Raw genomic sequence first — 23,617 nt, 5'->3', positions numbered from 1 at the left:
GGCCAGCCCGCCACATACCCGCCATGGATGAGCCAGGACCGAGGATAAGGTTGGAGGTTACCATCATCCCGGGGCCCACTTCACATCAAGGATCTGACTAGGTGCGCGAGCCAGCAACACCAGTCATCGCTGAGGGAGTGCTCGTAGAGCTCGAGGGTTGGGAGGAAAGCCCCCCCCACAACACCACTGCTGTGATTGAGTTGACTGTAGTCCCTAGTAATTATACTGTGGAACTGAAAAATATTTTTATGGATGATTTAATAGACTTTTTTTGAAAGGTTATACCCCTTGTTTCGCAAGTGTTCCCTGAGTCTCCTGAATGCTCCATATATCCAGTTACCCTGTATCTCCTGTGTTTCCTGAATTCCCTGTATGCCCACCCAGCCTCCGTCTCCCGCCTCCTCATTCTGCCAGTTCCTCAGCCCCACCATTACAACCATTCAGGTTTGGATAGTGCATTTTTATGTCTATGCGAAAAACGGGGAGTGACAGATAAGGAGTTAAACCTATTTTTCTCAAAATTCTGTTCCGAAAATCTACCTGTTGGTTTAATCCATGTGGGTGGAGCTTCCACTTTATAAGCTAATAACCAATAAACACCATCACACCTCATCACACTGCTTTACAGACACAAATGGTTTGCACATGTCACTCAAATACAGAAGCAGGAAACAGGAAACTCTTCAGTTCAGAGAAAGAGAAACTGAAGTGTAGTTGAGCTGTTGTGTGTTTGTGTCTCTGTATTCATGCAGTAAAACTTCCTGTGGACACAGTTACTGTAAGAGCTGTATTACAGGCTGCTGGGATCAGGAGGATCAGAAAAGAGTCTACAGCTACCCTCAGTGCAGACAGACCTTCAGTCCAAGACCTGCTTTAGCTAAAAGCACCATGCTGGCTGAAGTGGTGGAGAAACTGAAGAAGAGAAAACGTTCTGCTGACTGTTACGCTGGAGCTGGAGATGTGCAGTGTGACGTCTGTACTGGAAGAAAACACAAAGCCGTCAAGTCCTGTCTGGTGTGTCTGGACTCTTACTGTCAGAATCATCTTGAACAACATGAGAGTTTATTAAATGGAAAGAGACACAATCTGACTGAAGCCACTGGACGACTGCAGGAGATGATCTGCCAGAAACATGAAAAGATCCTTGAGGTTTTCTGCCGCACTGATCAGAAGTGTATATGTGTGTTGTGTACGATTGATGAACATAAAAACCATGACACTGTATCAGCTGCAGCACAGAGAACAGAGAAACAGGTATGAACTTAAAGAGTCCCATTATGATCATTTACAGGTTCATCATTTTGTTATGAGGTCTACTCGAATATATATACATCATTTAATTGTCAAAAAACTCATTCATTTTCTTGTAATTTACATTGTTGCAGTGCCTGTTTTCACCCTCTGTCTGAAAATTGTTTTAGTTTCAGTTTTTTTAAAGGGCACCTATTACGCAAAATTAAATTTTACATGGTGTTTGAACAAAAATGTGTGTCGGCAGTGTGTGTACACAACCACCCTAAAATGATAAAAATCCACCCACTCCTTTTTTGAATCCCTGTAAATCATAAGCAGTGTCTCAGAACAAGCCATTTGCAGATTCTCTACAAAGTAACGTCACTTTATACAGGCCCTGCCCTGCTAACAGACTCTGCCGTATTAGCATAGACCCCACCCTGAGTGAGTTGTACACTGACAAGAATGTCTTTCAAGAGATTGAGGTGTTTTTTTGTTGTTGCATGTAAGAGTGAACATAAGGAAACCTGGGGGAAGATGGGGGCGGGGAGCAGCAGTTCATTTACATTTAAAGACACATGCACAAAAACAGCATGTTTTTGCTAGCACTTAAAAATGGGCATTTACAACATGGTATAATAAATGATCTGTGAGGTATTTTGAGCTGAAACTTCACAGACACATTCTGGGGACACCTGAGACTTACAGTATCTCACAGAAGTGAGTACACCCTGCACATTTTTGTAAATATTTTATTATATCTTTTCATGTGACAACACTGAAGAAATGACATTTTGCTACAAAGTAAGGTAGTGAGTGTACAGCTTCTATAACAGTGTAAATTTGCTGTCCTCTCAAAATAACTCAACACACAGCTATTAATGTCTAAACCGCTGAGTACACCGGTAACACTTTACAATACGGGTGCACTAATATGCATTAATTCATGATTAACTAATGCACAGATAATCATGTGTTAATGTATGACTCATGAAGAACTAAACCATTAATTAATGATTACTGCATCAGCAACTAATAGAGTCTATATGATTAATAGATTAAGTAATATATGAATTGTTATTAATGAAATGTGTCATAATGTATTAATTTTTTAATAACATATTTTATTAACTAATAGTGTAAGTTAATATGTTAATTACCACAATGGTTTGAAGCCATGTACTTCAACTTCAAATTGTCTGCTTTAATTAATCAATAGCTAATTATTTGCAAATGTATCATTATGTTATGACTTTACTTGTTGAGGCACATGACTATTAACTAATTGTTAAGTAATATGTCATTATGGTTTTGACATCCACACTAAGCCATTAGTTTCAATTTCCAACCATCTACAACCGTGATTCCACTGTACCAGATAAACTGCCACATCCAGAACCTTGTTGTTCATGGGACAGGAATATGTCAGGTTAAGCTTGAGGTCTAGGATTCAAAGGTGGAACACTGAGAACATGTGGCCGGGCACTGCTATTTCATAACACTGTGTCAAGACCGAGCAAAGACAATAGAACCCATTATAATCACTGATAGTGATGCTACGCTGGAGGTGGGACGACGCAACACAACACATCAAAACGTCACTTCTGTTATGAAGGACAAATGGACTTGTAATGACCTGTCATGTCCAGTGTTGACAGCTCTTGATAATGGTCACGTCCAGTTTAAACAGTGTAACAGTGGTCAGTATTTCAGATTCTGGCGTGCTGATATTTGTGTGCAGCCCAACTTACCCAAACACATTCTCTGACATTACACTTACTGCATGTGCAACTGTCAAAACCCATAAATGACATATTACTTAACAATTAGTTAATAGTCATGTGCCTCAACAAGTAAAGTCACAACATAAAGATACATTTTCAAATCATTAGTTAATGATTAATTAAAGCAGACAACTGGAAGTTGAAGTACATTTCTTCAACCCATTGTGGTAGTTACACACATTAATTTACACTTTTAGTTAATAAAATATGTTATTAAGGAATTAATACATTATGACACATTTAATTAATAGCAATTCATATATAACTTAATCTATTAATCATATAGACTCTTTATTAGTTGCTGATGCAGTAATCATTAATTAATGGTTTAGTTCTTCATGAGTCATACATTAACACATGATTATCTGTGCATTAGTTAAGCATGAATTGATGCATATTAGTGCACCAATATTGTAAAGTGTTACCAGTACACCCCTAAGTGAAAATGTCCAAATTGGGCCCAAAGTGTCAATATTTTGTGTGGCCACCATTATTTTCCAGCACTGCCTTAACTCTCTTGGGTTAAGCTTCTTTAGCAAGGCAGTGGTCATCTTGGAGGCGTGTTTTGGGTCGTTATCATGTTGGAATCCAATATGTTGGATCATGCTCTGCTTCGGTATGTCACAGTACATGTTGGCATTCATGGTTCCCTCAATGAACTGTAGCTCCCCAGTGCCGGCAGCAATCATGCAGCACCAGACCATGACACTCCCACCACCATGCTTGACTGTAGGCAAGACACACTTGCCTTGGTACTCCTCACCTGGTTGCCGCCACACACGCTTGACACCATCTGAACCAAATAAGTTTATCTTGGTCTCATCAGACCACATGACATGGTTCCAGTAATCCATGTCCTTAGTCTGCTTGTCTTCAGCAAACTGTTTGCGGGCTTTCTTGTGCATCATCTTTAGAAGAGGCTTCCTTCTGGGACGACAGCCATGTAGACCAATTTGATGCAGTGTGCGGCGTATGGTCTTAGCACTGACAGGCTGACCCCCACCCCTTCAACCTCTGCAGCAATGCTGGCAGCACTCATACGTCTATTTCCCAAACACAACCTCTGGATATGATGCTGAGCACTCAACTTCTTTGGTCGACCATGGCAAGGCCTGTTCTGAGAGGAACCTGTCCTGTTAAACTGCTGTATGGTCTTGGCCACCGTGCTGCAGCTCAGTTTCAGGGTCTTGGCAATCTTCTTATAGCCTACACCATCTTTATGTAGAGCAACAATTCTTTTTTTCAGATCCTCAGAGAATTATTTGCCATGAGATGCCATGTTGAACTTCCAGTGACCAGTATGTGAGAGTGAGAGCGATAACATCAAATTTAACACACCTGCTCCCCATTCACACCTGAGACCTTGTAACACTAACGAGTCACATGACACTGGGGAGAGAAAATGGCTAATTGGGCCCAATTTGGACATTTTCACTTAGGAGTGTACTCACTTTTGTGGCCAGCGGTTTAGACATTAATGTCTGTGTGTTGAGTTATTTTGAGGGGTAAGCAAATTTATAAGCTGTACACTCACTAATTTACACTGTAGCAAAGTGTCATTTCTTCAATGTTGTCACATGAAAAGATATAATAAAATATTTACAAAAATGTGAAGGGTGTACTCACTTCTGTGAGATACTGTAATTTACATCTGGGATAAAGAGGCATAATAGAAAACCTTTATAACCCGCCTTCTGAAAATCGCAGTCTGCTCTGATTGGTAGGCCGGCCACAGTCTGCTGTGTTTGATCCTCTGCTTATATTGTGCGTGTCAAAAATGTAACGCACTTTACCATAAACAGTGATGTGGAGGTTGAGGGATGCCAGAATAATTGTCTCAATGACTGCTGCTTATATACGCTCACAATGATGATTGACAGGACTGAATAATTAGACTCCTCCCGAATCTACGTTTGTAACTTAATTTACAACATCTGACCTGCATCGAACTCATCAAAAGATTGAAGTTGTATACTGCTGAGGAGGAGTGTTAAAAGTACATTTTAACCATCAAGTTGGTCTGCATTAGGAAGGCCAAAAAAAGGGGTTTAGATCCAGGGTGGAAAAAACAGTGTTTCTTGAACATGACAACAACACACTACAAACTAACTCAACCAGGCCTTGACCCTTTATTTTGCATATGCCTTGGGCAGTAATTAATTAATTAATTCAGGGATATTGTGACATGTTCATTTCCGAAAGAAAACTCAAGACTACAATGGAGGTGTTTCAGGGAGTTCAGAAACAGTGCGCATTGATATAGTGAGTAACTCCAGCTGAAGGGACTTTGTAACTTTGCAGAGCTTTTTCATGCTCAAACAGTAACATTACAAACTAAAGAAAGATGAACAAGAACCAAAAAAGCATAAAGGACCCCTTTAAACCAGTAGTTCACCCAAAAAATGAAAATTCATCATTTACTCATGTTATTCCAAACTGGTATGACTTTCTTTTTTTCCGAGGAACTAAAAAGAAGATATTTTAAGAAATCTCTTATCTGTCCGTATATTGAAAGTCAATAGGGTCCAAAAGTTTCAGTCTTCAGAAAGAGAAAATCAGAAGTTTGGATAGACATGAGGATGAATAAACCTCATCCTTCTCTTCACTCTCGGAGGCAGAAGTTTCCAAACTCATCCTTTCCAATCACCTTACTACCTGTCCACTTGACCCTATCCCCACTCTTCTTCTTCAGGCCATCTCCTTCTCAGTTCTACCTGCACTCACTCACATTATTAATACTTCTCTTCACACTGGTACATTTCCTACAGCATTTAAGCAGGCTAGGATTACCCCACTACCTAAGAAACCCACTCTAAATCCAGCACTTATAGAAAATTACAGACCAGTATCCCTTTTTCCATTAATTGCAAAGATGCTTGAGAGAGTTGTGTTCAACCAACTGTCTACTTATCTCACACAGAACAACCTCCTTGACAACCACCAGTCTGGCTTCAATGGTGGCCACTCAACTGAGATTGCCCTGCTCTCAGTCACTGAAGCCCTGAGACTGGCACAAGCAACTTTAAAATCATCTGTACTCATCTTGCTAGATCTGTCTTCTGCTTTTGACACAGTTAACCACCAGATCCTCCTGTCAACACTCGTGACAAAAGTCATCTCAGGAACCGCACTCCAGTGGTTCAAGTCTTACCTCTCAAGTTGGTTCTTAAGGGTATCTTGGAGAGGTGAGGTGTCCAAGTCACATCATCTTGCTACTGGGGTACTTCGGGGCTCAGTGCTTGGACCACTTCTCTTCTCCATCTACATGTCATCACTAGGATCTGTCATTCAGGAACATGGTTTTTCCTATCACTGTTATGCTGATGATGCACAACTCTACCTCTCATTCCAACCAGATGACCCGACGGTTGACAACCTGACAGCCATTTCTGCTTGGATGAAGGACCACCACCTTCAACTCAAGCTTGCAATAACGGCACTGCTTGTGGTCGGTGCCAACCCAACACTTCATCATAACCTCTTCATTCAACTTGGTTCGTTAACCATTACTCCTTCCAGAACAGCCAGGAACCTTGGAGTGGTGATGGATTATCATTTAAGCTTCACATATCATATTGTTACAACGGCCCGGTTCTGCAGATTTGCCTTATACAACATTAGGAAGATTAGACCCTTCCTATTGGAGCATTCCACACAAATTCTTGTCCAAGCTCTTCTATCCAGACTGGATTATTGTAATGCTCTCTTGGCTGGCCTTCCAGCATGCACTGTCAAGCCTCTACAACTGATCCAGAATGCTGCAGCAAGACTGGTCTTTAACGAACCGAAGAGAGCGCATGTCTCACCTCTCTTCATCAGTCTGCATTGGCTGCCAATAGCTGCTTGCATCCAATTCAAGGCTCTGATGTTTGCCTACAGAACAATCACTGGCTCTGCACCACTATATCTAAACTTACTACTTCAGACTTATGCGCCCTCCAGAAGCTTGTGTTCTGCAAGTGAACAGCCCCTTGTGGTGCCATCACAAAGGGGCTTCTCATCTGAATATGAGAAGAATGAAGCTGATGCAGTGAAAGTGCTGGATTGAGGAGAGTTACTAAAGATCAACAAGAGCTGCTCAAATCTGACAGTAACTCTCACTGACCTTCTCCTGGTCTGTTCCCTGCTGGTGGAATGACCTGCCTCTGGAATGAGTCTTTAGCCATTTTCAAAAAACTTCTAAAGTCATATCTTTTTCGTCAACACTTGACACAGTAATATTAGCACTTTTTTTCTTTTTTCTATTTCTATTCTCTCCATCTATTTAAAAAATCCTTGTTACGAGCACTTTGCTGGATGAAATGGGACTTGACACTGCACTTGCATACTGTTGCGCTCATGTTGATTTGATTGCTTCTACTATTCTCATTTGTAAGTCACTTTTGAGAAAAGCATCTGCTAAATGACTAAATGTAAATGAGTAAACAATAAAAGAATTTACATCTCAACACTTCACTGATACTGAATTCATATCTGTTTCCTTGATGATTTATGAGATGTTTCTATTATCATTGGTTTGTCCTTTAGTACCAGCTGAAGGAGACGCAGAGGTCGTTCCAGCAGAGGATCCAGCAGAGAGAGAAAGATCTTCAGCAGCTGAGAGAGGCTGTGGAGTCTCATAAGGTGAGTCTGGAGAAGAAGAGAAGTTTGAGAAAGCTCAGTCAGGACTCACTGAAGCCACTGTGTGATTGTGATGTGTGTCCTAACAGCGCTCTGCACAGACAGCAGTGGAGGACAGTGAGAGGATCTTCACTGAGCTCATCTGCTCCATTGAAAGAAGCCGCTCTGAGGCCACACAGTGGATCAGAGATCAGGAAAAGACTTCAGTGAGTCAAGCTGAAGGACGACTGGAGCGACTGGAGCAGGAGATCAATGATCTGAGGAGGAGAGACGCTGAGCTGGAGCAGCTTTCACACACACAGGATCACATCCATTTCCTGCAGGTAACAGAGATCTAGAAGAACAGGATCATAGTGGACTTGAGCAAGAGACTCACAGAGAAACATTTCATGAGAGCAGAATGAGCCGTTGACTGAAGTGTTGATCTGTGTGTTCGGTTATTATATCATCATCAGTCAGACTCTCATCTGATAATCTTCTTTTGAAAGAGATGCACTTACAAATGCATTTCAGCTCTGGAAATCTCTTAGGAAACATTTTTTCTGAAAAATATATTGAGCTTCCAGACAGCAACAGATTAAAACTTCACTTATTAATCAAGTGTTTTCGTAGAAAGTTCACATACAGTGCTCAGCGTAAATTAGTATACCCCCTCTGAAACTTCTGAAAGTCAGCAATTACTCAATTACTTAGAAGACATGTTAGGGTTCTTTCGAGATATAATGTCCCAGAAAGTCTGCTTAATCAATTACCAAAGAAGCATGTCAAAATTATTCATGAAAATAATATTTTATTATCAAGGTGATAAAATGTTGTGTAGCAAAAATGAGTACACCCTCCTAAAAGTTACAAAATAAAACAAAATAAAAAAATTCTGGTGTAAGTTTAAGGCAATGTTTGATCAACAGGTAAGTATGTTGAACTAAAACATTTAAAGAGAAGTAATTTCTTGACAATTAAAAGTGTTATATAGCCCACGGAATCATTCTCAGACTTAATACAGACAAAAATGGAACCACTTGGGAGAGAACTGTCAGGAGACTTATTTCTTAGCACAAAAGAGAACAGTGGTACAAGAGGATTACCAAATCATTGTTTTAAGTGTGAAAATATAGCAAAAGTAACACAGAAATTAAAAAAAAAAAATGGACTTGTGACAAGGCCCCTGAAATAATCAAGGCCTTCATTTTAAGCTTTCATTTAGTGATGAGGGATTTTTTTGCTAGACAAAGAGCAGGAGAAATACCAAGCGAGTATCTCAGAGTCAGCAAAAGCTATGAAAAGAGTGACTGTTTATCTCACAGAGTAAGATGCAGCCTGCAGAAATGACATGCATGGTTGTTGTTCTCACTGGAACTACCTACTGTAGCCAAAGCACAATCACAAGCACAAAGTCAGCACAAAGCACCTGTGGGGGATTCTGTAGAGACGAGTTGAGCAACTATCCCCATTTTACAAGTTCGCATGTCCATTCAGTCTGAATGGTTAATGGTAAAACAAACTTGGCTTGCTGTCTCCCCCCCCCCATAACAGTACTGCATAGAGGGAGAATGAGAAATAGAGGAGGAGATGGGGAGGAGGAGGTATGCAGGAAGAATTGTCGCTGGGATGACGCAGTGATGTAATGATGATTGACAGGACTGAATGTTTAGGCTCCTCCCGAACCTACATTAAAGATCAGGGCATTTAAGGAGTTAAACAGGATAGATGTGACAATTTGGCATGAACTTGTACACTCTGTGACAAGAAGGGTCAGAGCAGTATATTCAAAATTATGGAGGGCATACTAAGTACTAAAATATTATACATTTGTTGAATTAAATCTAGGGTGTACTAATTTCTGCAATCCTTAATTTTAACAAAATTGGATATTTTACAAAATTAGCTAATTTACTTAATTTATGGCTATTAATGACATATATTTCTCAGTTTTTATCATGTATATGTTTAATACATTTTAGTTTTGCCATCTTTCCATGAATTGTATTTGTGATCATAAATAAAATGCATCTTTTGTATTTGTTCAGAGGGGGTGTACTCATTTATGCTGTGCACTGTATAGTGTCAAACACCAGAACTTATAGCTCTAAAACGATATTATAACGAGGCAGCAGACTCGATGGGATCCATATGCAGCTTTATTATAAACAATCGTAGTTGTACAAATACCAGCGGGGTCAAATACCAGCAATAACAGTGTCCAAGGCAAAGCATTATCATAAACAGGATCAGGCAAAGGGACAGGGCAGGCGGCAGGCAAGGCAGAGTAATCCAGGAAACAGTCAGGTAAATCACAGGGCAGGCAGCAAGCAAACACAAGGGTACAAAACAGTCCAAGGTCATACACAGAATAACAATAAACAAGGAAAACACTCAGTAGTGTCAGCCAGGGCAAAACAAGGCTTCGCAATGGGTGGATGTGTGCGTCTGCTTAAATAGTCCTGGTGATGGGGATCAGGTGTGTGTGTGTAATCAGCCCAGGTACGGGGTTATGGGAAATGTAGTCCAGGAAAGTACTCGGGTGGGGGAGCCCTCTGGTGGCGATTGGAGGGAGCCACAGAGGCCAAGTTCATGACAGATATAATTTATTCAACATCTGAAGCCGTCTGTTTGTTCACTGGATGTTATTACGCCTCGTCTATTAATTCAGATCTGGGATGTAGTGGGTTCTACAATTCTTCTGATAATCAATCAGAGTCTTGCTCGTGGTATAGTTCCCTCTTACTTTAAACATGCTCTGGTGCAGCCCTTGTTAAAAAAGTCCAACTTGGACTCTACTGTGTTAAACAATTATAGACCAATTTCGAAATTGCCTTTCTTGTCCAAGCTGCTGGAGAAGGTAGTTCTTAATCAACTTTTGTCTTTTTTAAATATTAATAAGATTTTTGATAAATTTCAGTCTGGTTTTAGGACTTGTTAGCACTGAGACGGCCTTACTCAAAGTGTCTAATGACCTATTGTTGTCTGCGGATGCAGGGAACTGTGCGGTTTTGCTGCTTTTGGATCTTAGTGCAGCGTTTGACACCGTGGATCATGGGATCCTTATTGAAGGGCTGCAGGAGTGGGGGGGGGGGTGTTAAGGGAACTGTTTTAAGTTGGTTATCATCTTATTTACAAGGACGTTCATTTGCGGTGGAGCTTGAAGGTTCTCTTTCCACCACACAGTTAATATCCGCAGGGGTTCCTCAGGGTTCCTGTCTTGGTCCTGTATTATTCTCTTTATATATGCTGCCTGTGGGTGTGATCTGCCAAAAATTTAATGGGTCTTATCATTGCTATGCTGACGACATCCAGCTGTATCTACCTCTGAGTTGTAGCGATGATGCCAATATCTCTGCGTTGTTTAAGTGCATGGAGGAAATAAAGGCATGGATGGCTGCAAGCTTTTTGCAGCTTAATGACTCTAAATCAGAAGTGGTCATTTTTGGCAATCAAAGACTCGCCAACCAGCTCTCTGTAAAATTAGGCCCTTTATCTAAGAACTTAAACACCCAAGTTAGGAACCTTGGGGTAATTTTCGATTCTGAGTTAAAGTTTGACAAACAAGTTGGGGCTGTTGTTAAAAGCAGCTTTTATCAACTGATAAGCCTTGCTAAATTAAAGAGAATTTTGTCCTTCTGAGACATGGAGACTGTGATTCATGCTTTTATTTCATCCAGATTGGACTATTGTAATTCACTTTATATGGGGCTGTCGAAGAACCTGCTTTCTCGGCTGCAACTGGTACAGAATGCTGCGGCCAGATTGTTGACTGGTACCAGGAAATGGTCCTGCATTTCCCTGGTGCTGGCTTCATTGCACTGGCAACTTCCGGTTGAGTACAGAATTCAATATAAAGTCTTGACAATCGTTTTCAAGGGTCTGCACGGTTTGGCTCCTGAGTATATTTCTTCTCTGTTACAGCAGCACTGTGCCTCTAGACCGTTAAGATCCTCTCAGAGTTTGCTTTTAATTGTTCCTAGAGCACGGATGAAAACCAAAGGAGATTGTGCTTTCTCGGTGGCAGCGCCACGGTTGTGGAATAGTCTCCCATTGCACATTAGATCCTGTGACTCACTAGTTTGTTTTAAATCAATGTTGAAGTCGCACCTCTATTCTGTGGCTTTTAGCTGCCCTTAGTTTCCGGAACTCTGGCTGTGATGATTACTGTGGTACTGTGTCTGTTTTTAAGCTCTTTTTGTATTTTCGTATTACTGTGTTTTTTGAGATGTAAAGCACTTTGGCTCAACAAGTGTTGTTTTAAATGTGCTATATAAATAAATGTTGATTTGATTTGATTTGATTTGATAATGAATATGAAAAAAATGAAGCTGATGCAGTGAAAGTGCTGGATTGAGGAGAGTTACTAAAGATCAACAAGAGCTGCTCAAATCTGACAGTAGTGCAGGTTATAGGCTGAAGTGTGGAGGTGATGATCTTTGATTTTTTGTTTTCTGTAGAGTTTCCAGTCTCTCTCAGCTCCTCCTGAATCTACAGACGTAAATGACGATCCCTTCAGTTCTTTCTCATCTTTTGATGTCTTGAGAGAATCTGTCCATCAACTGAGAGACAAACTGGAGGATTTCTGCAAAGAGCAGCTCAAGAAGATCTCTGACAGAGGTAAAGTCCTGGAGATTCATCTGCTCTCAGAAACGATCCTCCATCATCTAATATCATGTAGAAGATCATATCAGAAATGTCTTAGGAATGGATGCAGGGATGATTTTCTCTTGACATGATAATCACAGTCTTCATGTCTGTTGATTTCCACAGTCACTTTCACCAAGATTGCTCCCAGGACCAGGAACGACTTCCTACAATGTAAGTCACTGAGAAAACAAGCAGAAAAACTCACTGAGTGTGTTCATGTTCTTCCTGTAGAAGGAGAAAGAAAACATGACAGAAGAGTTTTATAGTTGATCATGTAAATGATGATTTGCACAGGATATCTGGTAAACTGTACTGAGACACTGATGATATATTGAACATGAAGAGTTCAGATACATTAAAAGATCAGATTCATAATTCCTGATTGTGATGTGTTTTATCTCCATCAGATTCCCATCAGTTCACTCTGGATCTGAACACTGTGAATAAACTCCTCCGTCTGTCTGAGAGGAACAGAGTGATTACTTACACTAACACAGAGCTTCAGCCGTATCCTGATCATCCAGATAGATTTGATTATTGTATTCAGGTGTTGTGTAGAGAGAGTGTGTGTGATCGACGCTGTTACTGGGAGATTGAGTGGAGTGGTGATGTGTTTGGTGTGTTTGGTGTTTTTATATCAGTGTCATATAAGAGCATCAGCAGGAAGGGAGGGGATTATGAGTGTTGGTTTGGATATAATGATCAGTCTTGGAGTTTGTTCTGTTCTTCCTCCAGTTACTCATTCATACACAATAGGATAGTGACTAATCTCCCTGTAAAGCCCATCATCAGCAGTAGAATAGGAGTGTATGTGGATCACAGTGCAGGAACTCTGTCCTTCTACAGCATCTCTGGAGACATAATGAGCCTCATCCACACAGTCCAGACCACATTCACTCAACCGCTCTATCCTGGGTTTACTGTTGAATATGGATCATTGGTGAAACTGTGTTGATGAATCAGAATAGACTGTAGAGAAATTCTACCCATAATGCTTTGAGCTCATGATAAATCAGTAACAGTGAGATGTTATAGAGTCTCTTATTTTTTCTTCATTACATGACATCCATTTGACATTTCTCCAAAGTAATGTAATTGCTCTCAAAACAGGCAACACAGTGATCTAAACACACTCTTACCTCAGCCAAACAGTTCAACTTTAATGCAAAATAAAGCACTGCATTTTTTATAGTAATGCATTTATTAAGTAAAAACTACAGGCGTATTGTCTATTGATTTTAGAGCATTTTCAGCTGTGGATGTAGAAATACACTAAAGAAAATACATGTTTATTGTAATGTTTGTCCAACAGGTTTCGTTATATGGGTCATTGACAAATAAAGCTTCAAAAAAAGGTATTTTTAAAAAATCTTTTCAAAACTGATGAAATGCATATTTTTGACTCTTGAACAATGTGTTTAAATTCATTTTTTCCCTTTTTTCTTTTTCGTACAACAAAATATTTGTAAATATATATTATATTATTGTACCACATGTACCAACCTACCCATACTTGAAATTAGCTGTTTTATCAGTATTTGAGAGAGATCTACAAACCTTTTCACTCTGCCACAATGATCTATTGATTTCCTCTGGATGTCACATTATCAGACTTAATGGTATTACCTTGTCAATTCATATGAAATACAAAAAAATAAAAAAACATATTTGCAGTTGTGCCACTGGCTGAATCTACAATTTCCCCCATACCCTGCTCTTTCCACTACACCAATGCCCTCCACCAATCAACAACAACAAATATTCTGCCCCAGCATCACATCTTTGGTCCTGGACAGGCCGGAGAATCTCCTCAGGCTGCACTGGCCCTATCCAGGCAGTGGGTGGAAAATCTTCTTGCATGTCTGATCCACCCTTGGCACTCTAGTCAGGCTTCTTCCATTCCATCGTCTGTGTCCTACAAAAACACAAAGTACTGATTACTGTAACTGTAACACATCCTTTTTACAAAATGGAAGCAGACAGAAACTATCTGTATGTAAGGCACTTTGATGCATGTGTTGTAACAGAGTACAGCACTCAAAAGATACAGTAGAGTACACTGAGGTACACCTACCTGTTTTCCTCTCTGAAGGTTCTTATGATCGAGACGATGGTGAAGTAACTTAAGTTTGGCTGAACTCATTGCCCAGCCTCCCTCAGAGTCACACCATGGACAAGGACATGGTCAACTAGAGGCACGAATTTCATCTGAGACTCCTTGTCTCCTTGCACCTCATCCTCCTCCTCTTCCCTCACCTCTTCCTCCACTCCTTATTGCTCTTGCTCACCCTCTTCTTCCTCCTCCTCCTCTCTAGTGTCCTCGACCTTTTCAATCACGTCCCTCTGGATCCATTGTTCCAAAACTGAATGAACTGACTCGGGCTCTTTTATCTCTCTATTGAAGGTTTTGATTGGTGTGTGATAAATTTGGACTCTTAGTGTTTCCACGTGGGTAACTGTGTGCTAATTGAGCTCAAGCTACGCTGACTTGAGTGAACAATATTGAATGCTGGTGCATTCTAAATGACAACATGGTGTAGGCAATGAGAAATGAAGGGATTTGTGTGTAGAGTTTTGCAGTGACAGTTCAACAAATCTGATTCATGTGTCAACAGGGGAATAGTGTTTGTAGTTTAGGGAAATGGGTGTGCTTTTTGATAAATGGTGTTATGTTTTTGAAATTTTAGTTCAAAAGCCCGGTTATAGTGTTTAAGGAATCGAGAAAAACTGTAACAAAGCAGTTATCAGTTTGGGGCCAATTGAAAACATACAAAGTGCATTTGATATTATGACAAATTCCAGAGTTTTGTTTATTGTGTTTGGACAAATGGTACATAAATGTTTGTAAATTGTGTAAAGCCAATTTAAAAAAAAGCTGTGATCATTTTTACCTTATTTATTGTTTTGATTGGATGTATTATGAAAACATTGGAGAACTTTGTGTGTAGTGTTTTGAGAAAATGATTCAAATGATTTGCAATTTATGTGAAATGAATGAAAGTGTTAACCTGTAAGTGAGAACAGTTATCCAAGTTTGGAGAAATGTGTCAAATCTATTGGAAAAACTGTAATACTACAGCTGAACTTCTGTCAGTGAAATAACATGTGAGAATAAATGTGTGTAATGAATCCTCATATAGACAATAAGATCAGTGTGTGTTTGTGAGTCATGATGACTGACGGTGTGTATCTGTGCTTTTATCAACCTGTTTGTTGGTAACACTTTAGAATACTGATCCTTCATTAATGAATAACTACAAAAACAAATGAGTAATGCATTATTAACGCTCTAGTAACTACTATTAACTAACAATAAACTCTGATATATCTGTAATAGTGCTCAGTTGAAGGTGGTAGTTCACTATTAGCTGATCAGTAACTACTGTTTTTTCATACCTCACAGGAAACCACTCAGAACTACTATATACATGTTCGTAATTAATGAGAATAATGCATAATGTATAATTAATTCTAAAGTGAAGTTCATGGTAACCCACTAGTAATGACTGAAGTATTACCAAATACTTAAGAAGGAATTACTAATTATTTGGATCACTATTCTAAAGTGAAAAACATGATAACTCTTTAGTACCTCTTGAATTATTACTATCCAATACTTTACAAAAAGATCAAAAGTTTACAAAGACTTCAGTAGTTACTAGAGAGTTGTCATGTTTCTCACTTTAGAATACTGATCCAAATAATTAGTAGTTCCTTTAGAAGGATGTAGTAACACTTAAGTAATTACCAGTGGGTTACTATGATCTTCACTTTAGAATACTGATCCAAATAAGAAGTAGTTACTTTAGAATTATGTAGTAACTCTTGAGTTATTACTATCCAATACTTTACAAAAACATCAAAAGTTTACAATGATTCAGTAGTTACTAGAGAGTTATCCTGTTTCTCACTTTAGAATACTGATCCAAATAATTAGTAATTCCTTCTGAAGGATTTGGTAACACTTAAGTAATTACTAGTGGGTTACCAAGATCTTCACTTTAGAATACTGATCCAATAAGCAGTAGTTTCTTTAGAAGGATGTAGTAACTCTTGAGTAATTACTAGTGGGTTACCAAGATCTTCACTTTAGAATACTGATCCAATAAGCAGTAGTTTCTTTAGAAGGATGTAGTAACTCTTGAGTAATTACTATCCAATACTGTACAAAAACCTCAAAAGTTTACAATGACAAATAATCAACTTTATACTAAATATCTGTATTGCAAATGGTTAGATTATTTCTCATGTTGAAAAGTGTGTGCGTTGTTCAAGAATCAATTTAGAGACCATGATTTTCCATCTAACAGAACTTCTTGCTAAAATATAGTAAAAAATATTAATGTTTATGTTGTGAGGGGTAAAATGTGTGGATTTTTTATATTTATGCATGTGTTCACATGGAACTGCTGTGCATTCTTTTTTTGTGTGTATTGTGGTGTTTTTCTTTGTTTTCCAAGCAGTATTCCCTAAGCCACACCTGGATGAGTTGGCGGTTCAGATGCCTATCAGAGGCTGATTTGAAGCTGGACTGTCTACTGAGTTTGGAACTTTAGTGTTTGTTTTCTTTTCCTTCTTTTTTTCTCCTTTTTGATTCAATTGATTGTAATAAAAGTCTTTGTTTGAGCTTTTCTTCGGATGATGTTTTCCACTGTTCAATCCCTGTAAAAAAGAACCTGTAGGCTAGTGAGTTCTATATTTTTCCTGGGGTTTTAGTTTAAACCCTGTGGCATAGTTGGCTACAAAGAAACATGCTTTATATAAATTTTACTACTACTATTGAAATCTAATTGAAATCTAATCTAATCGAACTCGGCCGCTGACATAGATTATCATATAGGAGTTTAAATCGCAGGATTCTCCCATAGTGAACTGATTGAAACTAGTGTTTGTAGGTGTGTCAACACTCGCAATCATGTCAGTTTTAATTGTGTCTAAATGTTTGCATGGTTTTCGGCTAGTTAGTGCAGTTTAAAGCACAGTGAGTCAAACAGATCACATTTTATTTTGTGTCAAAATTACTGCAGTATTATTATTTTGTCAGCTTGATCGTGGCATTGTGACCTCTTAATTATAAATTCAACAGGCAGTGCTGTTAGAACAAAATGAGTGTATTTATTTCTCAGGCATGCCACCATCTTTCTGCAAAATGCTTATTGTTAAAATAAAGTTTAAAAAGGGGAATCTCTGCTCGCGTGCTTCATATGTAAATATGTAAATAGGTGAATACATTGTTTGCATGTAATCATGATAATATCACTGCATGATCGATTTATTAGCCGACACGTCTCTTAACTCATTTAGCAAGACAGTGTCTAACGTTATGTCAACTAGCGCTCTGTTGCTGTTAATATTCAATTGCAATTTGAATTTGTTAGTGTTACGGTAGCTGGTACATAAAGCACACGACGAGGAGATAGAGTCAGAATAAGTCTTTACTTGGAGAGAAACAGGAATCCACAGGAACATATACCAACGTTAACACAAACAATACCGGACAACACAAGACTGGGAACACAGGGCTTATATACAAGGGATAACAAGGAGGGTGATTAGAAACAGCTGGGTGTGATGATGATGGTGATCAGTTGCTATGGTGACTAACTGGTGGCGGGAAATAGAACAACAACAAGTCCAACAATGAGTCCAAAACGAAGTGCAGATGTATCATATCGCCCCCTCCCGGAAAGGCACGTCCTAGCGCCGTGGAGAGGGGAAGACGAAGATGAGATGGTTCTGATGGTGTAGGAGGCGGTTCAGGAGGCGGACGGTTACCCGGGAGGAGGCGAGGTGCAGGAGTCCAGGGAGGTGCAGGTGATGGTGACCAGGGAGATGCAGGTGATGGAGACCAGAGGGGAGCCTTGAACAGAGGAAGTAGCAAAACCATCCAGTACACAGCCAAGACTGCGCCCCATGGCGGCGTCGCTGACGGGAGGAGCCATGGTGATGTATTTCTATACGCCACCATGGGGACGATTGGAGGTGGCGATGACATCAGCGTGGGAGCCCACCTTGCAGCCGAAATGCCGAAGACTTGAAGCGACCCCAATGACCTTGGCGACCGCGACGGAGCCGCAGCAACGACCCCCCGAGGTGGAAGCGGGTATCCGGAGGGCAGAGGTGGAGCTGGAGCGACCGAGGGCGGAGGTGGAGCCTGAGGGAGGGCGGAGCTAGCCGTCGCAGAAGGGGTGGAGGGCCAGAGAGCAGCGACTGGCTCGTAAGTCCACTGCAGAGGCGTGGAGATGTCTGACCCAGGCGGAGCCGACGTGCCGAGGGAACCCAGCGAGGCCGAATGCCCGATGGTACTTGCTGACGACGAGGGAGGAAGGAGCGTAGGTTTAGGAGCCAGGTCGACGGGTCGAGGGGGAGTGAAGAGCTCTGAGGCTGGAGGCGGAACCCCAGGCTCCTCACATCCAGGAGGAGGTGGCTCCCAGCAGTCCCGAGGTGGAACCCTACCACTGAGAGGAGATGGGGAAACTGAGGGGCTGATGGGAGACAGTGACGACTGGATAGCAGGCGTGGCTGGGGACAGAGGAGGGGTTTGGAGCGTGCTAAACAGTTCTTCAGAAAATGAAAGAGTCCCAGAAAAATTTTGAAGAGGTGGTGGGAGAGGGAGGCTGGGAGGGGCCAGAGACTGTAGTACAACAGGTTGCATATTCACCTCTTCCAAATCAGAAAAAATGTCTCCAGAGTTGACCAAAAACTCACTCACTCTCAGTGGCAGGGGGTTGGGTGGGGCTCACTTCCATACCCTCGTAATCCACTAAGATTCCCTCGGCGACGGATGGTACAGCCGGCTCAGGCTCCGTGGCGATGTCCCGCTCGGTCGCTCTCGTAGGCGCTGGCTCGAACGTCGCGGCGAAGTCCTCTTCGCGGTCTGCGGTGGGCTCATGCTGCTGATCCTCGCAGTCAGGGTGTTGATGGCAGTGCACTGGAGTAGGAGTAGGACTGGCGTCGTCGTTGGAGAAACCCACGGTCATCGAAAGATCCACATGACGCCAGCGCCCACTCCACATAATCCCGGAAGCAGCAGCGTGACACTATTCACAGTAACCAGATCAACATTGTGAACGGAATAGACCTTTTTCACACTTCCAGGTTTTTGGCTTCCGGAATGATCCACGCCGAGTAAAAGTTTTTCTGGTTACAGTGATAGATAGCCTCGATCAGAACCAGCTCGGGAATCAAAGTCGTTTTACGAATTAAATGTCATGAAAATGTTTGAACGGTCTTGGTGATTTATTGGTCAGACTACAGAGCTCTCATTAAGAGCTAAATTTAATAAATAATTCGAAGTGATGGGTGTGATGATGATGGTGATCAGTTGCTATGGTGACTAACTGGTGGCGGGAAATAGAACAACAACAAGTCCAACAATAAGTGCACATGAAACAGTTAGACATGCTACTGGTGTACAAAACTAGAATTGCTGTAGCTCCGTTTGATATGCGAATACAAAAGCGAAAGCCTATTTCACTTTGAAGATTTCAGCAAAGCTTATTCCTGTATCCTCATGCAACTACGTTGTCTGCTTACTGCTGCAGCATAAATTCAGTAAGCATATTCAAATCGCTAGGTGCTAACATGCCCAGCCATGCACTCTGAGCATTAAACAGGACTGTTAACATAAGACACAAATTAACCTTGTGTTTGGCTTCTTCATAAGAAAATGAAAAGCAGACAATGCAAAAACACACAGTGGTATACTGTAGCACAAGAAACTGAAGAATGTGAATATGTGTTGAATCCAGAGGAACACTGAAACGCTCTGCAAACTGCTATAGTAAATGTAACCAACCAGCCCTTTAAATGTGTGAGCAACAAGCTCATTGGCTGCAGATGTGACATGGACCAATCAGCTTGTGCCAAGTAGTTAATGCTGTAATTATCATCAGCTTGTGTTATGGACCCATCAGCCAGCGCCATCTAGAGTTTTATGACTGAACTATGTATTTGTAAGTGTACATTATAGTGTTTAATTAAAATACACTTGATTTTTGAAATAGTATAATACATTTGAATTCAATGACAAATAATATGGATTTAGTTAGTTGAAAACATTACATTTAATTCACACTTAAGTGTGTTATTTTAAAGTATATTATTTGTATAATAATTACACTTTATAAAAGTATACTAAAGTGCACTTCTTTTTCACAAGGGACTCTGACAGAACCTATGAGTAAGTAATAATTAAGAAAGGTAAAAACACAACTCATATAATGATACTGTAAAACAAGTCAATGTAAATATGTAAACATTGTCATGAGTGAATATATCTACTTCCCAAAATCTATGTCATTTGTCCATGTGAAAAGTTGTATATCAGGTTAATAATTACAATAATGAAATAACTCCATCAACAATATTTGTGGTATGATATCAATCACCAAAGCAATAAATGTCAATTCTTTCTTTAGTTAAAAAAACTGTCAGGAACTTGCAATGGAAGTAAATAGGGAAAGCAGTAAACATTAAAATACAAGTTAAAATAAGTTTCAAGAGTATAGCCACAAGGCTTAAACATTATGTGTGTAAACGTCACTTACTAATTTTTTTCTGTGTACAATTACAACCAGTGTTTCTCTTTTTTTTCTTTTTTTTGTCATAACATAAACAAAAGATATAAACATGTAAAACAAAGTGGCGTGACAGTCTATATCAAATCTTGACCTACTTTTTTATCTGAAGCAATATAAATCAGGTACAAAAGACAGTAAATCAGGACACTATAAAGGGAACATGAGAGGCTGTGAGGATGACAGAGCAAGAGCTGGAAACAAACATCAGTGAAGAATGAAGGCTTTAGTATGTATACTGCTGCTGTTGGAAACCTTTGTGTTTGTCGTCCAGCAGCAGGTAGATGGAGGACTCAATAAGAAGGAGATCAGTCAACAGATCAGCTCTGAGGACGGAAGACAGAATCCACCTCAAACAGACACTTTGAGAGCTGAAGCTTCAACTGACAGACAACAATACTGTGATCTGGGCATCCCTGACATCCATGCAGCACTGAGAGAACTGACCGCCACCGTTACAGAGCAGAAAGAAAAGAACAGAGAACTGACCGCCACCGTTACAGAGCAGAAAGAAAACATCAGAGAACTGACCGCCACCGTTACAGAGCAGAAAGAAAACATCAGAGAACTGACCACCACCGTTACAGAGCAGAAAGAAAACATCAGAGAACTGACCGCCACCGTTACAGAGCAGAAAGAAAACATCAGAGAACTGACCGCCACCGTTACAGAGCAGAAAGAAAACATCAGAGAACTGACCACCACCGTTACAGAGCAGAAAGAAAACATCAGAGAACTGACCACCACCGTTACAGAGCAGAAAGAAAACATCAGAGAACTGACCGCCACCGTTACAGAGCAGAAAGAAAACATCAGAGAACTGACTGCCACCGTTACAGAGCAGAAAGAAAACATCAGAGAACTGACCGCCACCGTTACAGAGCAGAAAGAAAAGAACAGAGCTTTAGAGACACAACAGACGTTTATCCTGGAAGAGCTGAAGAAGAAAAATGAAGGTACTTCACCAAAACATTCACTCTTTTATCAATGATCCTCAAAGTAAAACACCAATGCAATACATTGTATAGTGTAAATGTTAGTGTAAAGTTGAGTGTATACTGTGTAAATTGTGTTATCTATTACAATAATCAGTGTAAATGTCATTTAACAGAATCTTTATTCCTTCACAGAAATTTCAAATCTTACTCTGAGTCAAGTGGAGTTGAGAAAGGAAAATAGAGGTGAAAGTGTGCTTGAATGATGTTAAATTCAGTGTATACATTCTCAGTGTAATACAGTAATATGTCACAATATTGCTTATGTTATTCAATAACAGACAGAGAAATAGCTTTTTCAGCTTCAATGATGGAATCTGGCAGTGGAAATATTGGTCCTTTTACCAGTGACATCACACTAACCTACAAGAACGTCTTCACAAACATAGGGAACGCCTACAACCCAATTACAGGTAATTATCAATGAAATGAAGTCATAAAACTCAGTTTATAGTAAGGAAAACCTTCTGCTCCATTCAGACCTCTCTGCAGTTGTGTAATGTGGATAAGAGAATTAAATCATCTGCCATCTTTTAAAACTATTAAACAGTGTGTTTGGTAATTGAGCAATCATACAGGAAACATCTGATTCTGTGTCTCTTGTTATTTGATTTAGGTATTTTCACAGCCCCACTGAAAGGAGCGTACATGTTCAGAGTCTCTGTATTTAGTCATGCCCCACCATCAACAGCTGCAGTCATTGTTAAGAATGGAAAGCATGTGGTTGTAGCAGATGATAAAAGGCCTCAGAATGATTTAAACGCCTCAAATGGAGTTGTGTTGATCCTGGAGGTTGGAGATGTTGTCTATGTGAGACTTTGGGCTGGCAGGAGGATATTTGATAACCAGAATAACCACAACACTTTCAGTGGTTATCTACTGTTTCCCTTAAAATAACAGGAGATTTGCAGAATGTGATTCCAATAATTATGAAACTTCAGCATATTAATTAAAATGAAAATCATGAAGAATCATTAACATATGAACCTGTATTAATGAGGACTAATGTGTTTGAAATTTGCAGTAGATTACTGTATAAAGTCAGTATAATACACTATAATCATAAGTTCTGATCTGTCTATACATGTAAGTTTGTATAAAGAGTTTCAGCACTGAGACAGACAGGACCCATAAATATCACGTGACTCAAAAGTGTTTTGTTAAAGTAGTAAATCTAATAATGTTAAGTAATACCTTTTTAAGTTTATCTTGTTACTGATCCTTGATCTGTATCTCTTCATCCTACAGAAATAAATAAAACAATATAGAAACACTTTTGTGGCATTTTATTTTCCTCATATTCTCATGAATATTTTCCCTACAATACAGTAATATGTTAGGTCAGGGTTAGGCAAGTTCGGTTCTTGAGAGCTGCTGTCATCCAACCCTAATCAAACAAACCTGAACAAGCTAATCAGAAATCGTTTTCATAAATCGGTTCAGTTTATCAACAGTGTCTGTATGTTGCATAAAAGAAGCTCGTGCACTCTGCAAACAGTCCCAAAATGGACGAGGAGCAAGACGAAACAAGTGAAGGAGACGCTGAATGAAAATGTATTGCACCCCTAAAAACAGCAGGCAACAACTTTACAGTTCTGACACCGCTTGTGTATTGATTGTTTACATTCGTACTTTATAACTTATGTTCTTTTGCACTTTAATCTGTTTGAAACATTTGTTTGATTTATACATTTTGTGTATTTTTCAAAAGTAGGCTAAGTTATATTTAAGGTTCTTATTTGTTGTATTATAAAAATACTAATCAACCCTGTAAAGC

The 23,617-nt window shown here is 39.9% G+C and overlaps 2 protein-coding genes across 2 annotated transcripts; both read left to right on the top strand.

Moving 5' to 3' along the window:
• The first annotated feature begins 747 nt into the window (after window positions 1–747).
• LOC137024783 (tripartite motif-containing protein 16-like) lies at window positions 748–15,392 on the top strand. The gene is made up of 6 exons (XM_067392660.1): window positions 748–1,254; window positions 7,545–7,640; window positions 7,727–7,960; window positions 12,077–12,236; window positions 12,390–12,437; window positions 12,674–15,392. The coding sequence occupies exons 1-6, from the start codon at window positions 889–891 to the stop codon at window positions 13,219–13,221; spliced, it is 1,452 nt and encodes a 483-aa protein (XP_067248761.1). The 5' UTR covers window positions 748–888; the 3' UTR covers window positions 13,222–15,392.
• Window positions 15,393–21,052: 5,660 nt separating this feature from the next.
• LOC137025160 (golgin subfamily A member 6-like protein 1) lies at window positions 21,053–22,737 on the top strand. Its single transcript, XM_067393192.1, has 4 exons — window positions 21,053–21,801; window positions 21,976–22,026; window positions 22,134–22,253; window positions 22,457–22,737. Exons 1-4 carry the CDS (start codon window positions 21,063–21,065, stop codon window positions 22,735–22,737), a joined length of 1,191 nt encoding a protein of 396 aa, XP_067249293.1. The 5' UTR covers window positions 21,053–21,062.
• Window positions 22,738–23,617: the final 880 nt, after the last annotated feature.

Source organism: Chanodichthys erythropterus, chromosome 8 (genome assembly GCF_024489055.1).
Source record: "Chanodichthys erythropterus isolate Z2021 chromosome 8, ASM2448905v1, whole genome shotgun sequence".
NCBI lineage: Eukaryota > Metazoa > Chordata > Actinopteri > Cypriniformes > Xenocyprididae > Chanodichthys > Chanodichthys erythropterus.
The sequence above is the reverse complement of the archived record's forward strand: the minus strand, read 5'-3'. Positions and strand labels throughout refer to the sequence as shown.

Coding starts and splice junctions, on each gene's coding strand:
- LOC137024783 (XM_067392660.1), top strand. CDS start 889: ATGCTGGCTGAAGTGGTGGAGAAACTGAAGAAGAGAAAACGTTCTGCT. Junction 7,961..12,076: donor ATCACATCCATTTCCTGCAG/GTAACAGAGATC, acceptor TGTTTTCTGTAG/AGTTTCCAGTCTCTCTCAGC. Junction 12,438..12,673: donor CAGGAACGACTTCCTACAAT/GTAAGTCACTGA, acceptor TATCTCCATCAG/ATTCCCATCAGTTCACTCTG.
- LOC137025160 (XM_067393192.1), top strand. CDS start 21,063: ATGAAGGCTTTAGTATGTATACTGCTGCTGTTGGAAACCTTTGTGTTT. Junction 21,802..21,975: donor GCTGAAGAAGAAAAATGAAG/GTACTTCACCAA, acceptor ATTCCTTCACAG/AAATTTCAAATCTTACTCTG. Junction 22,027..22,133: donor GTTGAGAAAGGAAAATAGAG/GTGAAAGTGTGC, acceptor ACAGAGAAATAG/CTTTTTCAGCTTCAATGATG.